The sequence below is a fragment of the Haemorhous mexicanus genome, chromosome 4 (genome assembly GCF_027477595.1).
Source record: "Haemorhous mexicanus isolate bHaeMex1 chromosome 4, bHaeMex1.pri, whole genome shotgun sequence".
Lineage (NCBI taxonomy): Eukaryota > Metazoa > Chordata > Aves > Passeriformes > Fringillidae > Haemorhous > Haemorhous mexicanus.
Genome location: NC_082344.1, coordinates 66,359,783 through 66,379,914, shown reverse-complemented (window position 1 = coordinate 66,379,914; position 20,132 = coordinate 66,359,783). Strand labels below are relative to the sequence as shown.

Here is a 20,132-nt window from a genome sequence, read left to right as displayed (position 1 = left end):
GCATCATCCATAGTTAGATGTTGTGGAACCACCCACAACTTCCAGCTGGAGTAAGTTGTCCTTCCATCCTCAGCCAGACAGATCTGGGCAGATTATGGTTTCTCTTTCCCTGTTCTTTCAAAGAATCAGTGCTTCAGGCTCTTCTGTGGAACTCCTTTTACTCAGCATAATGGAATTACAGATCCAACGAAAGCATGTAACGCCTCCACAGACTTGACTGTTACTTCTTTTGTTGGGGCTGATTTCATCAGCAGCAAATGAAGTCCCTCCTCTTTGCCTGACCTTCTAGAAACATACAGACTTTGAAAACCTTTTCACACACCTTTCATCTTTATCTTGTACAAGGACTATTTTTCAAAGGCTTTGCAAGCTGTTGGGTGCAAAAAGCCTTTAATGATAACCATATTTTCCTTGTTTACTAGTGTGAGTGTGCTAAAAATGTGGGCATCATTGATGTCTTCTACCAGAAAATACAAACTTTAAAGTGCCTAAATGGCCACCTATCTTATAATTGTGGAGACAGATGGAATGACATATCTGAACACAAACACAACAAATTGAGGACTACATAAATCTGCAGAATTGACATTTCAAGATAATTGTTTGGCAGTCAAAGTGTTTCCAAAAATGCTAAAAAGGAAAATTTGCAATTTATTCTTCCAGAATAAAGATCATTTCCACATGTGACTAACTCAGGAAGTCTTAGATGACAGATTCAATAATTTTTAATAGGTAAGGGAATAGAAGCTAAAATACAAATGGGAATAGAAGCTGAAATACAAACTGTACTTTAATTTTTTTTCATTTCTGAGATAAAAATTTCAAGGTAGTTGAAGTTAGGGTGACAGAGAGAATAGCTCAGGAAATCTTTCTTTATTGTAAAGTTCAAGAAAATTTAAAAGAAATCACAGTAGATTTTCTTTGAATATAAAAGGAAAAGATAAAATGGCAGTTGCCAAAACCTTGACTAGGTTGCCTGCTCTTCCCTAGCAAGGTTCATTTGATTGCAATTTGACTCATCAGATGTTGCTTTAACACCTCTTGAGATGCACAAAGTTGATGTCTCTGCTCCCCTGAAGACAGGAACATATTTTTCAAGGCTCTAGGCTGCCAGCCACAGTGCAGTGAAACATATGCTGTCCTGTTACTTCAGATAATAAACAGCTTCTCTTTTGTTCAGTGAATCAGCCACAGAAATTTTTTCTCCTGAGACTTCTGAAATGAGTGAGGTCTCTGCAAAAAGGCATCCACTGCAGTGTGTTTACTGGGTAATATACTTCTGACACAGGGCTAGATTATTGCAACCAAGGCATGATAATTCAGCTGGCTTCCATAGGCAGCAGCTGAGGTAATCAGTTGTGACTCTGCTATTCCCAACAGCAGTCCTTATGGAAAGACTATAAATATTGCATACCCACCATTACATGTGATGAATAAACATTGACAATAGACTGTATTCTGAAATGGTCAGTAAGTAACCTCATTCCCATAAGACAACTCCATTTAGGAAGAGATTTTTAGATTGAGAAAGTATATCCAAGATTACAAAGAGGTCTGGTGACATTGTTTCAGGACCTTCAAGTACTGACAGCAGCCACCAGCTCAGCCCCTTGTGACACCACTGCTCGTACTCTCATTCCCTAGGCAGGAAGAGCATTTCATCCAGATAATGGGTTCTTCACACAGAACTAGTCTCACAGCAGCCATCATCACTCTTATTTCATTTGGAAGCCACCCATCACCATGGTGCACTCACTCCCATCATCCAGATCATTAACATCTTCATCAGTGATCTGGATGGGGGATCACAGAATCATAGAATACGAGGTTGGCCAGGACCTCTAGAATCACCTGATCCAACTCGTCTTGGCAAAAGAGTGCACTTTCAGTAAGTTCACAGATAACACCAAGCTGGGCTGGAATGTTGATCTGCCAGAGGTCTGGAAGGCTCTGCAGAGTAATCTGGACAGTCTGGATTGATGGGCCAAGGGAACTCTATGTGGTTTAGCAATGTGAAAGTGCCTGGTCCTGCCCTCAGGACCCCTTCATGGGAGTCATGTCCCTGGCACTTGGGACATGAGTTAGTGGAGGCACTGGCAGCGTTAGGCTTATGGTTGGTCTTGATAACCTTAAAGGTCTTTTCCAATGTAAATAATTCTGTGATTTTATGGTACCCCAGTGTGAACTGGGGATTCACACCCTGGAGCTTTAGATAGGGAAGGAGTTTACATAGAGGTTTGAACAAAATAATGCCAGGATATTTTTTTGAACAAAGGAAGGAGATAAGACACTCTGAAAGCAGAGTTTGAGGTGATTCTTGACTAAAACTGCATCTGATGTGTAATTTTTTATCTGAGGTACAACTCCCTCAGCTTTTAGTGCTGCAGTAGTTAGCAGTGTCCATGCAAGGCTGCCCAGCCATACAGGCTGAGCTGAATGCTGCTGCTGCTCCTGGTGTGCCAGGAAAAGCCTCCTCTGGGTCAATCTGCAACTGGAAGGGTGGGAGGTCTAAAAGAGAATTGGAATGAAAATAAGCTGGAATGGAAAGACTGAGGAAGAGACACTAGGGAAACTTTTTTTGGAGTTTTCACAAAAAGAAAGTGGGGAGAGATGTGCCATTTCCATCAACCCACGGCTCCCAGAAGCTGACTAGAGTCACAAGGAATAAAAGCAAACAGGTCAGAGTGATGCCATACCTCCCCAGGTTACTCTTCCAATCCTTGCTATCTGAAAAATCAATACTCAAAACACATGAAAGGCCAGATTGCAGCACTGTGCACTGCTAAACAACAACCCGAGATGAGAGGTCATCAAACTGGAGTACATCTGATTACCATATAACATACTGCCACAGAGCTGGGCAAGCCTAAATTGAAGGTTTCCTCCTGATGTTTACAATTCCTTAAGAAATGAAAATAAGCTGGAAACTTCAATCATCTTAGTGTGCAGCAATCAACATATATTTACTGGATTTAAAAGTAAACTGAAAATTTACTGTGCATTCTTACATTATTCTTAATTTTCCTGAGATCTACCAAAAATGCCTGCAACCTTGAGAACAGACCTTTTTTGGAGATTTCTGGTAAAAGCCACAATAGAAGTCACTGCCAATTTACAGCTGTAATGCTCTCTGGGGTAATTTTGTTAGCTGAAGCTGCAGGAAGGCAGGAAGGGGGACTCTGGCATTCTGCCTCTACACCATTTGTTGATTTTTAAATAAACTTATTGCTATCATGAACACTTAGAGACTTAGACTTTGTCTCTTTTTTTTCCTGGGTGATATTCTGAACATGGCCTAAATGCTGTGGCAGGTGACAGAGCAGTGTTAAGGAGCAGAAAAGTGTCCAACCTCAAACACTGGCAAGCTGCAGTAGTTTCTTTAGTCAGAGAGCAGACAAGAGAGATGCTAACAAAACACCACAAACAAAACACAGCGTGCTATCAAAATGTTCAAGAGAGATAAACACCTGGCAATTACCTAAATCATGGACCACTGAACACAAGATAGAAAACCAGAGCAGTGTCACCTGTAGACTGAGAGCATCAGCCTAATGAATTTGCCTCTTAAAATCTTGGTTTAAAAAAACAGGAGAAGAGGATAATGCCCTTACTGATCAATCAAAAACCAGCAAAAATACATAAGCAAAGCAGTATCCCTTGTAGCTTGGAAGTAAACTCAGAGTTATAAATATTATGCAAGTCAAAAATTTACCAGCTATCAGAGTAAAAAATGTGTGAGCTTCTGGCACTTACCAGGCTATTAAAATGTCAAAGCACTTTTAGAAAAAAATAAATTTTGGCCAGAAAATGCTGAAGTAGCAAAGGCAATGTTTACAATGCACATTTTAATTCTGACTAGTTTCCCAAGCCAAATGCTAATTTTAATTAGGAAAATTTACTATTTTTATAAGCAAACCTTGACATCACTTTAAAGCACTACATTTAAAAGGGTGACAACCTAAACAAAATATTCCACTTTATCTCATTGGTTTTCCTTATCTTAGCACCATCAACACTTTTGCAAGCATTTTATTTTAATTTGGAAGTCAAGATATATATTTTTTTTTCAGAACTTTTCAGTCTTGGTAAAAATTTCTGATTTTATCCTAATACAGCCATGTGAAAATGGTAAATGGCTTAAAGAAGTGTTAATAAAAATTTAGAAGTGTAAGAAGTGTGAATTCTGTGAACTGTGCAGAAACACAGAGGCAATGTTTTCCAACTGAGTATTTAGAATTAAGGTCCTAGGTGTGAATTCAACTCCCTTCTTCATTTCTGAATATAACTTTTTAAATATGTACTTCAAATTGCACCAAACACTTTAGAAAAGCTTTAAAACTTTCATTATCTTCATGGAGTAGCTTCTACAAAGATAAGAAATTTGGCTCGGAAGTCACATCTTTTGTCTTAGACATATTTATTTTAGATAACATATAGATGAATATTTAATCAAATTATGTGTATTCACATATTTAATCTTTTTTTAAAAAAACAACACAAAGTGTAAAAATCTGCTTGATCCCTCTTAAAGCTAATTATGATCTTACCATTAAAAATATTTCCTAAATTTTAGTCTTTGATTGTGGAAATAACAAACTTTCTTTTTTTTTTTTTTGGTCATCAAAATATACTTTCATCTATTTTTGACTACTGATATTTATGGTATTGATAGACCTTCCACAAGCCCAAACTCCCCTGTAAGCTGGTAATAAGTTATATTATTTAATTAATCAAATGCTTTGTTGTGATGGAAAAGAGTAGTTTTCAAGACTAGTCTTCAAGCTGAGAGGCTGGCTTAGAATTGTGGCTTATTCTTAAATTTCTCTAATTTCTTTCCCATGCAAGTAATTTACATCTTTCTGTTTCCACATCTGTAAAAGGGAACTCTTACAACCTCTCCGGAATTCCCAAAGTTATTAAGAGGAGACGCCAAGGCATCCACATGCACATAAAATTCTGAGATCTTATGGCAGAGTACAGCACACAAGTGGTTTTAATATGGTCCTGCAATATACCAAGCAATACATTAGTACCTCCTGAATGGAATTTTTAGTCCAGAACAGACACTTTTATAGACTTTGTCAGCCTAAGTCAAGTGAAAAGTTACAGCTGGGCCTTGCAATAATATACAGCACATAAGAGTTTCTGAGGAGCCTTTGCTTTGCAATCCCAAAGGCCAGCACAAATCCTGTATCCCTGAGACTTACATAGTAAATATGTAAAAAGAATAAGATAGATCCAGACCCAGACTTCCTGCTCCTGTGCTACAGCACTTTGCAGAGCAGAGAAGCATTTCTGAACTCCTCAGCAGCAACAGGTAAGAGAACCATTGCCTTTCCTGGAGCCCACAGAAAGAACAAAGTGTGAGACACTTTTTCTCATGGACAGACTGGAACCTTTAGCCAAACCCCACTAATTTATGCTTGCCAGCACTGCATCCCTAACAAACTGTAAAAGGATTTAAACACAGAGTGATGCAATCTGTAAAAAAATTTGTTCATGAGTATGGCTAAATAAAAAAACCAGGACATAGATTAGCACTAAAAAACTACTCTAGTGCATTTACTATCCTAAATTGATATGAGATGTTTGATTATTCCCATGGATCTCAGGCTGATTCCTGTAGTCATAGTTACACTGAAAGCACAGCTTTTATGCAACTTGCAGTCGTCTGGTTTTGGCACTGATTTTTCAAGATAAACACCCACAATCCCCCAGTGCTACCTGACACACTTCCATCCCACACCCTCCTGGCACAGATTTGTGCCTTCTAAAAGAATGAGAACATCTTAGTCAAATCTGAAAGCCAATTTAAGACCCAGATTGCTAATTTTGTTTAGAGGACTGAGAATAAAATAATATATCTGTAAATTGCAGCAAAAATTAATCCTGTTCTATTTGGGCAAAAAGCTGACTTTTCTCATTTCAGTGAGAATAAAGGTATTACCATCATATTCAAATTATTACCTATGTACTGAACCAGCCATGACTGATAAAAGCTGAACCATCTTAAAAAATACAGGAGCATATTTATAAAAATTATTTCCAGCATGCTGCAAATCTTAAAATGCTGTTGAATACTGCAGGAGTGTGGCACCAAAAATACCTGTTAAATGTGTATTTGTCTTGAAATGGGTTCATAAAAATACTTAGCACTTATTTAGGGATCATAGGTGATCTAGAGACTTCAGTGTTATGATCTTAGGTTTATAAAAAAAGAAACTAAGCCAGACTAATTCTGTACTTGGTGCAAAACCTTACCTTGCAAACTGATCTCAAGGTAGGGTGTCAAATCATGTCATGTCACAGTGGTTTTGCACCAGGCAAATGCAATTACAAGGTATGAGGCAATAGGAAGTCAGGCTTCAAGGAGGCTCAGGCTTACTCAAGGTCATAGAAACTGATGTCAGGTCTCCTGGCTAACAGCTCCCTGACTGAATCATCCAACCATCACTGTTGAAGAGATTTGTTTAATGAATGATAGTTGAGGATGTGCCAGAAGATTTATTATTATTATTCCAAGAATACTGTGATTTTTGAATAGAAACATAGATCATTAGCTGCATTCTTCTAAATAATATTTTTCTTCAGTAATTGTAACCATGAAAGAAGACGCTTTAATTTGGTCCACAATTTATGTGTAAGCTGTAGGAAGAAGTAATGCTCAAAAATGGAAAAAAAGAAAAGTAGAAAGAGTTTTGGAAAGAGATTAGGAAATGGAAAAGCAGAAAGAGGTGACAAAAGGTTACAAAAAAACCCACCTAAAGAACAGCAAAGAAAGAAATACCTGCTAGTCACAAGATTAAACAAAATTGAAGAAAACCCCTCCTCAAAACCAAACAGGCATTATTCAGGAGAACCCACCATTCATTTCATAGCAATCTTCTGCTATGAAGGGATGGCAGCAACCTAGTGCATTACCCCCACAGATGGAAAGAATCTGTCTCTAGTACAAGCCTCAAAGAGACCACATCAAGAAGGCTTCAGAGGTGGCTTAGTTGAATATGAGATTCCAGTTTCCAGGAAGAAGAATCTTTCTCTGACAGAAACACATAGTGTGAAGGAAAAAAAAAAATTAAAATCCTGTTTTATTTTTGCAAGAATTTTTGCTGACTGTGCTCAAACACATGGGTGCAGGCTGCATTAGAACTTATTTGCCACACAGGTCCTGCTTTTTCAGTAGACATTTGCAGCTGCTGCAGGGTGCTGGGTCTGCTGGGAGTCAGGACTCATTTCAGAATTAGAAACAGGTAAGCAAACAGCTACATTCATCCCTTCTAGCAAATGCCAAAAAGAGAGTGGAATAAACAAAGTCACTGGAATACTTAATTTCCACAATAGCTCAGAATTCCTGCTTGTGGCATGACAGGCTGATTGTAGAAGTTGATTGGTTTAACATCAGTTTTATTCCTGGCAGATCAGGAGGGCAGCAGCCCCAGGGATTCTCAGGGGGCTGAGCACACTGCCAGCCCTGCAAAATGGCCATGGGCACCATTTAAAACCTGCTCATTTCCACTGTGCTTCCATGCCAACCCTGGGGATAAAAGTCCTGCTGCATCTCTGCTACTGAGAGAGCCAGGGAAGCCTGTGTGGTCAGCACAAGGAAAGCTGAACAGTGGTGGTGAAGAGAAGCAGGATTTGACACATCAGTAGATTGCTCAATGCTGGCATAGTGAGAGGTGTGGATGTTGGGACTCCTCCACTGTTCCATCCCTGGGGAAATGAGAAGGAAACACACAGGGCTCCAGAAGCTGCAGACGATCCATCAGCAAGCATGATGGATATGCTTCAAACACTCTACACCACTATTTTCTTGGGGCTGTCTAGGGAATACACCTACTGCTCACAGTCCTTGCAGACCTCCTGAATGGTACTCATCTCTTGTCAAATACAATTTAGCAGTTTTCACATCGTCTCCTTAGCACGGACCTCCTGGTTCCTGCTGTTAGACTCTGAATCAAGATGAATGAGTTCCAAATTTCTTCCCTTCTGCAACATGGGGAACATGGTACAGCCTTTTGGCATGTTGGGATGCTCAGTAAATAATTAGACAAAAGTAATCTCAATATACAGGACAATTAATTTAAATTTTTATAAATAATCTAAATTATTTAAAACCTTGTCTATGCCATCTTGCCTATGCCAGTTCAATAAGAACCTGACTCTGTTCTATAGACTTACTTGTACCCATTTCATCCAAGCAGATTTGGTGACCAACTAAATACATATTGAGTCAAGTAAGAGACTTGTTGCTAATCTGTTACCATTTCCTCTTTTTAGTTATCTATTCTCTCTTTTCTCCTGTTTCATCTTGCTAAGATTCAGCAGCACATCTTCTTTTTTTGTTTTACCTGTGACAGAATTCAGGCAGATTGAGTAACTTTCTACTCTCTCTTCATATGGACACTTTCTCCTTTGGACACTATCCCATATACTATGATTTGCCTCCTTATTATATTGAATTCTGCAAGTTCCATATTACATCAGAAAATCTTACAGGATGATATTTGCTAGGAAATGTATAGTCTTAAAAAAAAGATGTGCATGATCCTCATAATTAAGCTAATTTTGTAGCTTTTGCTAGGACACATTAAAGTCTCTGCTATGATGGAGAAAAGCCTCATTCAGGTCTCACTCAGGTCTAGAGATCTACTGCAGATAGTTATGGTTGATTATTTCAGTTTGTTTTTTGCCTTAGTTGTTATCTCAAGAAGAGAGGGATTTCAAAACTGCTTTCAGGTCAATGAGGACATGGGCACGCTGGACAAGGGAAACACACAACTTGCCTGGTGTCCTGCACAGCAAATCCACACCTCCCACCCCCTCTATATTTTTCTCTGGCATATGGCTCAAATTTAGAATTGGGCCTCAGTATCTACATTTTAAAATAATGAGCTTGAAATAACAACCAAGTCTAAAGTTTGCAAAATTACCCTTATTTTTAGACATAGAAAATCAAAATCTCAGATCTTAAACCCCCCTGGAGTAGAATATTTTGCATTTCCATTTCCTCTGACCAGCCACCCCAGAGCAGCACACCCTCCCCCAGGTGCTGAGGGCAGCTTCAGACCTGCTTTCTACTGCATGCTCTTGATTGACTGCTCCTATTTCTCCAAGCAATGACCCCTGCTCATCATAATAGCAAATAAAACCTTGCTGAAAATACGATGCTTGGAATCCTTCTCTTTCCAGAATCTCTGTGAGGGAAATAGATGTCTCTCAAGTGCTGAATCATATGCACAATGGTCTCTTAACAGTTGCTCGGAGGTCTTTTCCATTTTCACATAAATCTTTTTTATGTTGTACTCCCACCAACTAGTCATTTTATTTTTGGCTTCACTACAGTAAACTTAATTTAACATTATGTCTTTTTGGTAGTTGTTGGTGTGCTTTTATGACTAATGAGTTTTAGACAGGATATTCATAAAAACAGAACAAAAGCATCTATAATGAGCACACTGTAAAGACAGGCCTATTTTTCCTCAGAATAATTGTATGCCTGAGCACAAAAGATTGCAAAAGTTGCACATTAGGCTACAAAATCACAGTGGAAGGTCAGTCTCAAAAACTTAAATTGAGATCTCTAAGCATCAAATGAATTCTAGGATAGAATAGTAACAAGAATGTTCAAGCATGCAGACATTTAGCTCACACACCTCCTACCTTGATGAGCAATTATCCTACATACCTACATACTGTGGGAAACCTACATGCTGGTCATGGCATTCTGCTGGTCACTTCTATTGTTAGTCAGGTTTGTTGGCTTGCCTGATTTTTGTGGGTTGTTTTCTTTCTTTTTTTTTAATATCAATTGCAGCCTTTAAAGACAGTGTACTTCAGGTACTGGACTGTAGAATATTTATTGGTTCCAAGAGAGTAGAATTGACACAAAAATTTCAGAGGCACCTTCAGCTTGCATGGATCAATGTTTTAGTAGACATGCATTCAAAAGGGTATTCAAAGACAAACCTGTGATGATCAACAAGATCAATAGGATCAAACCATGATGAACAAGATCTGGGGATTCCTTCTAGCTCTGCACATACAAGAACAGGATGGAGAAATGCACAGAAAGAGTTTTGATGGAAACAAAACTAAACCTTTCTCTATCACACTGTAGGAAAATGCATTCATTATCTCCAGGTTAGGACAACGAGTATTCTCAAATAAAGCAGTAACACTGCTCCTACCTTCCACTTATTGAAAGGGTTACAAGGAGTTAGAATATGACAATGACACAGGAGTTACACATTTTTTTATGCAGCCCTGTTTACATACAAATTGTGAAAAAGCCCTGTTTTCTCAACCATAGCAGAAATCAGTCCAGCTGGAAAGCTATGGCTCCTACCCTCCATTTAGCCAGTAAATAACTCAAATACTTCTTTAATAGCCAGATCCCAAGCCATTGTTTCATCCACAGCTTTAATTTTCAACAGTTCCACTCTGTTTCTCAAAGCTTTATCCTATTTTTTCCACATATACATAGTCACACCCCATCAAACAGCATCCATCAAATCCTCCCTATATATGTCATGGGCTTGGTAGTGCTGGATGAACCTCTGCTGTGGACTGTGACTTCAGCTAACAGCTCAATGAAAGCTCTGACTGTTTTAACCTATTGAGTTCCACTTGCATTTAGCAGCTTCCTGGTTGTCAACGAAGCAACTGCTCATCAATTGTGTGTGAATAAAAGCTGGGATTTCTGCCCAGGACTGCCTCTCACAGCAATCTACCAACTAGCAAAGTGTGGGTGGGGGAAAAAAAACGTCAATTATTTGGCATATTTCTGGTAGTATCTAGAATACCTGAAGACAAACTGAACAGTCCTGGACTTAAGCCTTAAGCAAGATGATGCAGTCAGGTCACATTAGTGCTCTGATGGTGCATCACTGGAATAAAATGGAATGGTGACACTGCTTATAAGGCAAGAACACATCATGGTAGAGGTCTCAACATACAAACTCCTATTCTGTAATTTCACAGGGAAATGTTCCTCAAGTAACTACTCATCTTATTGAAAGGAATATCCCTTACCTGACTACTAGTAAAAGGGTAAGATAATTCTGCTCTCTATATTTGCAGATGTTCTGGAAGGGTCTCTAAGGAAACTGATACTTGAGAAGAATTATTCCTTACAAGTGAATGTAGCCATACTGCACTTTGACAAATTCCACAACCAATTGTTCTGCTCTGAAAGACAAATGTCAAAATTATGTAGGGCTGTATTTACCTGTAAATGCTTACAAACGTTGCTCAAAACAACTGCATTTTGGGAAGTGCTTTTGTAGTTCTGGCAAATACTCTTCTGTAAAGTGTAACTCATACTATTTAAATTATCAGAAATTAAAATAGTGTATAAAAAAGCCTATATCCTTATTACTATCTTAAGTGTTCTGCCTTGTTTGGCAAGCAAGAATATATTTGTCACCTTTTCTTTCAGTTTGGAAAAAACATGCTATTGGTTATTGTGACAGCTGGGAAATGTAAGTGTTCAACTCATTTAACTAATAAGTTAGTGTATCACAATCAATACTTATTTTCTCCTAATATCAAAAGCCTGAATATAAACTGCTTAGCTGCATGTTTTCCAAAAGCATATAAACGGAAGGATGGATGCACCAATTACATTAGCATGAGTTAAAATTAAAATATGCACTGAATGTGAGGGAAAAAAATCAGTGTGTTCATTCCTCCCCAGCAACACTACATAAAATCAAATCTGCAATTTCTACATCCAACAGCATATATGCCCCAAAAAATTTAAATATTTTATTGATAATTTAGCTTAGTGAAATTAAATTCTGCTAACTTTTTTGTTCTGTAGAAAGAATTTACTTTGTTCACCTGATTCCAGATTGACATTATGGAAGCCTTAATCCCATACTCTATAAACCACACACATCACACTTCCAAGTCACAATTAAAATGTTGGTTTGGAAAACAGAGAAAGAAAGCAAATTATTTCCTGCACATAGTACATGATGGATTTCCTGCACCATTTGATACTATCAGCATGTGCTAATTACTGAAAAAGAACTAATTACATAAATTCTGTTGTTTAAAGTGCAGGGACATCCCTTATCACTGCAGAACCCTTCAAGACTGCATAGGGAAAGGTTATTTTATAACACAGATCAATGAAAAAGTGCTTCAAATGGAGAAGTTAGCATCAGAGAGCTTACATAGCAGAACTCCCCTTCACTAGTCTACAGCTTTCCAAAACCACATCAGTGTCTTTAGCTGCGGGTTTGTACTACACTAAAACTAGACAGAATGCAAACCAAGTATCAGTGCATTCTGAGGAAGCATAAACTCTTAATTAGAGTGTGACCTTGCCTATTACTCTTCTGTTTCATGGCATTTAGGGTGATGATCTATGATCCTACTTAGTCATTTGCAGGTAGGTCAAAATGTTTTCTACTTGTGCAGCTGCTGACTGCAATTCAACTCTGCCTCACAAATAATACAGCCACAGTTCACACCTCCATCCCATCATTTCATCAGAAAGGTCCATTCAGAGCAACAAACAAAGCCCTCTAAAGCTCTGCCCTCAGAGATTTGCCATCATTTCTTGTCAAAACTGGGTTTCATAGCTTGAGTTTTCTGGTAACTGCAGCAACGCAATTTCTGCATTTGAGTTCTGCTGCCTTCAGCCAGAAAAATACTCAGAGTGAATGAATTTACCCCAACTGTCAAAAGATTGTGTAGGCATGATCTTGATACAACTCCTTCCAGATTCTTAACTTAGGCCTATGAACAGTACTCACCACAACTTGTTTATAGAAGGCTGTGGCACATTTCCAAAGCAAAATGGAATGTGCCACTTTTTGAATTAATATACTGGGGTTTATAGATTATTTCCATACTTCCTCCAGCTTATTCAGTCCCCAACATTCCTATATTTCACCTTATAACTTTGTGGGGTTTTTTATACAATCCTTTTTCCATATAGTACTATACTGAAAAGATGCTGTTGTACTTTTTTGCTAATGCACTTCTTCATCAACTGCATTATTTTCAATACATCTTAAGAAAATGAAAATTAGAGTAATTCACAGAAAATTTCCAGAACAATTTCACATTTACTGTACAAAGCTCTCTTAGAATTCCATTGCTCTCTCTGGTATGATTGCAACTCACAGAGTGGAAGCAAGTTGAGTGAAAGTCCAAGCCACTCCAGGAGCTGGTATACTGGAAGCTATGAACTGTAAAAATTATGTCAGCCCAAGAACAAGACTGGAGCCTTCTAGCAGATATTTCATTTAATTGCATTTCAAAACAAACAAACAAACAATCTCCCACTTCGTGTTTCTTTCTTGGCCCATGAGAGCTCTAGTCACACCACCAAAATCAAAGAAGGCAAAGGCTGGGACTGGGATAATGAAGAACTTGCCATGGTAGAGGAGAACAGGTTTGAGACCATCTAAGGAACCTGAAGGTGCACAGGTCCATGGGACTTGATAAGAGGAATCCACAGGCCCTGAGGGAACTGGTGGATGAAATGAGCCAACAGCACTGTGGTACTTAATTGCCAGCTGGGGTTAAACCATGACCCATCTCTTTGTGTGTCTTTGTGTGTCTGTAGGAAGCCACAGTTTGATTCTGTTCAACCCCACAAAAGTCACAAAGTCAGTTACAGAGACCTCCTTATTCTCATTGAATACTCACAAAGAACTATGATTTTAACAGTATGAACTGCCTGGAGATACCCATATTTCTCCTTTGGGGTTTTTCTGTGGGTTTTTTTGTGTGTTTGTTAGTTTGGGTTTTTTGGTTTGGGGGTTTTAATTGTTACGTTTTTTGGGTTTTTTTGGTTGGTTGCTTGGTTGGTTGGTTTTGGTTTTGGTTTTTTCTTATTATCCAGGGAGTCAGCTTGACCAGATACCTAATTCTAAAGAACTTAAATCAGATGTGGTTAATGCTCTGATGACACTGAGGTGGGAATGATGAGCTTTAAATGGGTAGTATCTGTTCTTCCACAGATGAGGACTACAATGGCTAAATAAAATGAAATCATAGAACACTTTTTACTATGTGAAGTACTAAAAATCCCTATAAATGTATTTTATCTCTGCTTTCATGTATTTTCCCAGTCACTAAATACTAAGTGGTAGCATGGGACTACTTATGCTTTGAATTTAAAGTGCACACTCAGTTCCAGTATATGCAGTCAGCACTCCAGTTTCCATTTTCAGAGCATTTTAAAAGATGTGAACTGGTTGAAGAAAACTCACACCATAATGATCTGAAGTAACATCAAAAACAAGTAAAACCCTGAAGCTTCTGCTCAGCTATGAAAAAGGGAGTCAGAGTTCTCAATATTCTATTCCCCCCAGTGCAACTGTGCTGAAAGAGACAGACAGGGAAATATGTTCCTCCATCATCCCAAATAACCTGTGTGAGATCAACTTAGTCTTGCTCTTAATGCCTTAATCAAAGGTCCAGCACCTAAAATTTGCCATCACAACAGACTTACAACACGAAGCTCTTAAAACATGAAGACTTCCCTCTTACCTTCCACAGGTGACTGCAAAACCTCCAAGAACAGCCTGAAGCAGTTGGCTAAAAGATGCAACCCCACTGTTTTCACCATTTTTGTACCACATAGGCATGTATGTATATTTCCATGTATTAATATATCTCCCTCTGGCATCATTTAAAGGCCCTAGAAATCCTTTCTGCTCTGCTGTTTTTGTTGTTTGTATACTAAAACAACACCTTCATAGAAGCAAATATTCACAGAAAAATAGTGCATTTATATTGACTCAAAGGGACTTTCTGTATCAGTTGGCTTTCAATATCATATTAGTTTACTAAGTGGGGTTTGTATCTCTAAGAACTTCAACTTGTGAAATTCGGTAGAATATAGATTTTTCTTAGACAGGATTAAGATGAGGGTTCTTGTGAACACTGGTCTGTCCTTCAGGCCTGAAATAAAGCAGTGATCTTACCGCTCTTTATTTTCTCACACAACTGGCACAATCATATTGTCACTGAACCCTGGTGCTTGGGCAGGCTTTGATATTGTAGCTGATTGAGCTGGGAAAGATCCTCCACAGGGCTCTCATCCATCTCATTCTTCAAGCTTTTATTCCAGAAACTGAGATGGGTAAAGATTTTTGGTTTTATTTTTTTGGACTTGAAACCACCAGTAGATCATATATCTGAGATACAGAATCTGAAAAAACTTTGTGCCTATTGGCAGTTCCACCTCAAGAAACAAAATAATACTTTCTGGCTTTGCAGCAGATTAAAAATATATTACCAATCTCAGAGATAGCACATTTTGGGCACAAAATTCCAGCTACAATTTCAAGGGAAATACAATTTGTACTTAATCATCGAGGCAGCCTTATAAAGTTCCACTGATTTTTGATTAGGCAAAACAGACAGACAAACACAACAAACATTGCTCTTCAAATCAGAGGCCTCTACTGGAAATCAGTGTTTCTGTATTACACTGCATTTAAAAGGCCCTTATCAAGAGAAAATTCTTATTTCATGAAAGGCCCGCTGTACTTATGTTTTACATTGTACTTCACAATTCTTGCCATTTAAATCACAGGCACTCTGAAGACATAGAAGGGCTGTTACTGTGATTTTTTCCCCATAATCATTGTTCCTTTGCTTCTAATATAACATCCATTGTAAATACACACAGTGGGTCAATTTTGCTCTCACTTATAAAGCCCACTTAACCTTTTCAGGTTCCAGGAAAAGTGTTTTGTTTCTTTGTAATGATGCAGGAACATTTCTTAAGAAAGCTTCAAGGAGAGGGGTTTTTAAAATTTATTTAATTAAGGTTCTACATGGGATAAACATCATTATCAATGACAGCCTGCCCAATCCCTATACTTTATATTAAGGAACATGCAAAGAACCTTGTGCATTAAAAGGTGAAGAGTTTGAATGTTAGTCCCAGAATCCATAGGGATGTGTGAAAACCTACAAAACTTCCTTTTTCATTTGCATGGAAAACACAATGAAAGATTGGTTTCCAGGAGTAATATAAATCAATGATCTCATAAGGTTTCCATGTTCATCAAGGTAATTTTTTTTCTGGTGTTACTATTCAGGAACAATAACATCCCACTTCTGTATGTCACAAATGCACCAAAGGGGATCTTCACCATCTCGAAAATCAGTTTCCTACATTGTGAAAACCTGTAAAACACTCTTTACATTGCTGCAGAATCTCATCTGCACTACAAAAATGGTTCTTTGCCACATACCTTCTTTTTGTTGGTGGAACAAATGTAGAAATTGTCAATAACAGTGGCAATCCCAGGCTGCAGATTCAACTTTGTGTATAATGTCCCAAAATCTGAAGACCTGAAAGAAATCAAACATCTGTAAGTGCTCTTTTTTAAAGGCTTCAGCATTGAAACCCTGCAAAGAAAACCCCTCGCTGTGCACCAACTGTCCATTTTCAATGCTTCTCTGCCATCCTTTTGCTCTTTTCAGTGTTCATTAGCTACTAAAAGAAATCCACTACTATGAAGAAAACTAAATTCTAGGTTTGAAAAATCTGGCTAGTTCTGTCTGTACTTTGAAGTTCTCTGCAGTGCTAGTTTATTTTTTTCTGTGCAGTGACAGAAGCTTGACATGTACACCTTTCCATCACTACCCACAAAGTGGGAAAAAAGAGCTATGAAGAGTACAGGCTCATTGGCAACAGCATCTCCTCAGCTATGCAGAAAAAGAAGAGTTGACTTCAGAGCTTGCTGTTGCATAAGAGAACAATTTGGTCCAAGATCTGGAAGATTCACATTAGACCTCTAGCATAATTAGTATTGAATAAAGGTATCCCATCCACTCCTCCAGCTCTTTTTCAGAGGATCACTAAATTTTGAATTAAAAAAAGGAAAGTCAGTATTTGGCCGTCAGTACATCACACAGACATCTCCAAGAGTATTTCAAATGTGGGCGCTCTGCAGAATTTTTTCCATATTTCTGGAAAGCCGGCAGTGAAAAATGGCATCTATGCTCTGCAGCTGCATTGCCAATTTCAATCATAAAAAGAATAGACAAGTAAAATGTTAATATAAAGAAAAGTTAGAGAAACTCAAAGCAAGTCACACCCAAATTTAAATCATTTTGGATGAAACCTTGCTTGTTCTGTTTAGGATCACATTGTACCATATGTGCTCTCCATATTTACAGTTATTCATTTTGCATTTGGAAAGGGATTCAGACACATCTAAGGCACCTGTCCCTTCTTCACCAAGAAGCACTCCCAAGGACAGAGAGTTGATGTGAGAACTTCCACTCTATACACCCTTTTCTCTCTCTGGAATAACAAACAGGGCTGAAAGTACCCTGCCCTAACTTTGCATCATTCTAACAGCTGGGAGCACTCAAAAGCTCTCATGTCCAAGAGAACTGAGACAAGGCTCTCCCTCCCAGTGTGACATTGCACTGCCTTTGCAGTGATTTCTGCCCTACAGTCCCTTTCTACCACATTCATTGCTCTTTAGCAGGCTCTGCTGCCTCATGCCCCTCACCCAGGGCAGTCACTGCTGAAGTTTGTGGGAGCATGACTGAGTACAACGAGAGAGAACAGTGAAGAACCAAATCTCTGGCTGAGTGTGCACACATTGAGAAGTAGCCCACTGCCTGAGGTCTCCTCCAAGCCACGTGAGGCAGGTTATTCCCTGAAGGGCTGGTGCCCGCAGAAGGCCATGAGCATCACACATATGTCCCAGTGCCACCCAGAATGTCACTGAAGTTGGAGGGCATGTTGTATGAAGCCAGAGGTGCCTTCTGTGCTTTCACCAATTCAGCTTTCCACAAGATACAGGAACTTTCAGCTGCTGCCCTGGGGTAGCTTTCTATGTCTTTGGCACCAGTGATGCCAAAGACATCACAAAACAGTGATATGCCTGTAGCAGGTCCTAAGGAATACCTAGAAAGGTGCATGTTTACCTTGTTTTTCTTCCTTCTCCACCAGTTAAAAAAACCCATCTGGTCATAACACTATGACACTCAGGCCATCCTCCAGCCTAAAGCTGAGAGTTTAACCATTACATAGAGTTATCTGACTAGAATTTATCCAGGATTTTTCCCCCCACAATGTTGCTTTCTCTGCAGATATACAGCAATGCATTAGAGAATTAACTGAATCATAGCAATTCCATTTTGACAAATAAATATGTAGATATCAAACACATAAAACTACAGTGTACAACTGGGTGTTCAAATTAAAATTCTAAGGGGAATAAAGTGCTAAACCTAATTTGCCAGTGGTATTTGACAGAAAGAAATTAAAGCAAAGACTTAAAATATCAACTTCAGACAGATGTACTGAAACCGTGCAGAACAAGTATGTATAATAGAAACATAACCTAGTCTATTCTCTTTGAGGGAAGAATATCAGGTCAGTGGCTAGCCCAGTAATAACATCCTGAAATAATTCTCTGAACCTTAAAGATGATTCAATTTACTTTGAAGAGGCAGTTCCAGGATTAGTACAATGGGACCACTGGAGAGTGACACCATGCGAAGGACACCATGGCAACTCCGTCAATGAGTGAAAAGAGTACAGGCAGGAAGCCCAAGAAAGATAAGTAAGTTCCAAGATAAAAAGTTCTAGTCCAAAACTTTCCCTTCTAATTCTCATGACTTTTAGAGAGCAATGCAAAAAATGAACAAGGTTTTAACAAGATGAGAACACTAAGATAACTACAGTATTTTCAGACAACTGTAATAAAACTATACAGTAAAAAAAAAAAAAATTTCAGGTAAAAATTAGCAATCTCAAGGGAAAAAAATTATCCAGTTCCAGCCTGAGAAAATAAGCAACTGTATCTCCTGAAAAGTACACCATGCCTAAACAGGAAGAACATGATTGGAAGAAGATCTGTGGATCTATTGAGTCAGACTTCCAAAGACTTCCAAATCTTTTTTCCTATAGCCCAGACTTGAGAGAGCCCAGGAATGTCAGCTATTCTTTGAGACATTCATGCACAAGAGGACATAGTCCAAGGACATCATTCAAGGGAGGCACTGTGCAAAATAATTGGTTTTCCAATTCTACTATAATCCAGAGAAAACAGGTCACCTCAACTTTTTCACTTAAAATATAACTTCAAAGTTCCTGACTCTGCATATATAAAGAACTAACATTTTGAAGCAGGCAGCAAGAACAGAATATCCTTTAATTGCACTACTAAGCTACAGACAGCTGGGGAGGATGAATTCTACACCAGTGCACGCCTATTTCAATATATATTTCAACATATATTTGTACTTGTATAAAATTAAGGAGAGGAGGAGCCCTTTATGGTTTTCGAGTCTCTTTGAGACTTTTTTTTCATGTTAGGAACCCCACTCATGCTCTGTCAAGAGTGTTAAGGAGATGGAAAAACCCCACATGAGTAATCTTTTTTTATCAGGATAAACATATTCTCTTTCCTCCCTAAAAATCATAAAAAGCTACTTCAAGTTATAATGGAAAGAAGATACACATGTACCTGATGAGAAGAGTAAAACTTCTTCCTATACCATGGTTAATTTGAAGTGGCAGCACAACAGCAGAACTCCAAAAACTGGAGCAAGACAAGTACATACTGCCTTTGTAAAGAAGGGTCTGACCTGCAGTTCTAAGTGATCTGGACACAGTTAATTAGAATTTTGGCTTTATGTAACACATTGCAGGGGAAACAGCAAGCTATACTCAGGCTGCTTCCTGCTGCTGGGTATCCACCTGTGCACTGCAGGCTACAGATTACAAGGATGTTTCTTCATTGAGAAAAACTCAGCGGAGGATTCACAGGATAAACATCTTCCAGTACTCAGGTGACAAAACCATTGGATGGGACAACGTGATTACTCACATACTGATACAGACATCACACAATCTGAGCCAGACTGTTTGTGGCTTTTTTGAAGTCATGTACATAATTCTGCTGAAATATGTGTTAGTCTTCTTTTTTTTTTCTCCCCTCTATGGAAAAAATCAGTTCTCACTGTAAGAACAGCATGTTCAGATAAGAGTCCTCAAAATCAGACAATGATATTACAGCACAGACATAATTTTTAGCTTAATATTGTGAGCTCAAAAAAATAGGTGGGAAAATGTCCAAGTGGTATAGAAATGTACCCTCATGAAGTACAACTCCCGAAGCCCCTAA

At 38.5% G+C, this 20,132-nt stretch overlaps 1 protein-coding gene across 2 annotated transcripts in view; it reads right to left on the bottom strand.

Moving 5' to 3' along the window:
- Window positions 1-20,132, bottom strand: part of SORCS2 (sortilin related VPS10 domain containing receptor 2) — a 533,743-nt gene that overhangs the window by 219,729 nt on the left and 293,882 nt on the right. For both annotated transcript variants that reach the window (XM_059845225.1, XM_059845226.1), the window contains exon 3: window positions 16,233-16,332. In XM_059845225.1, coding sequence (XP_059701208.1) covers window positions 16,233-16,332 — 100 coding nt within the window. The remainder of the gene's footprint in view (window positions 1-16,232; window positions 16,333-20,132) is intronic.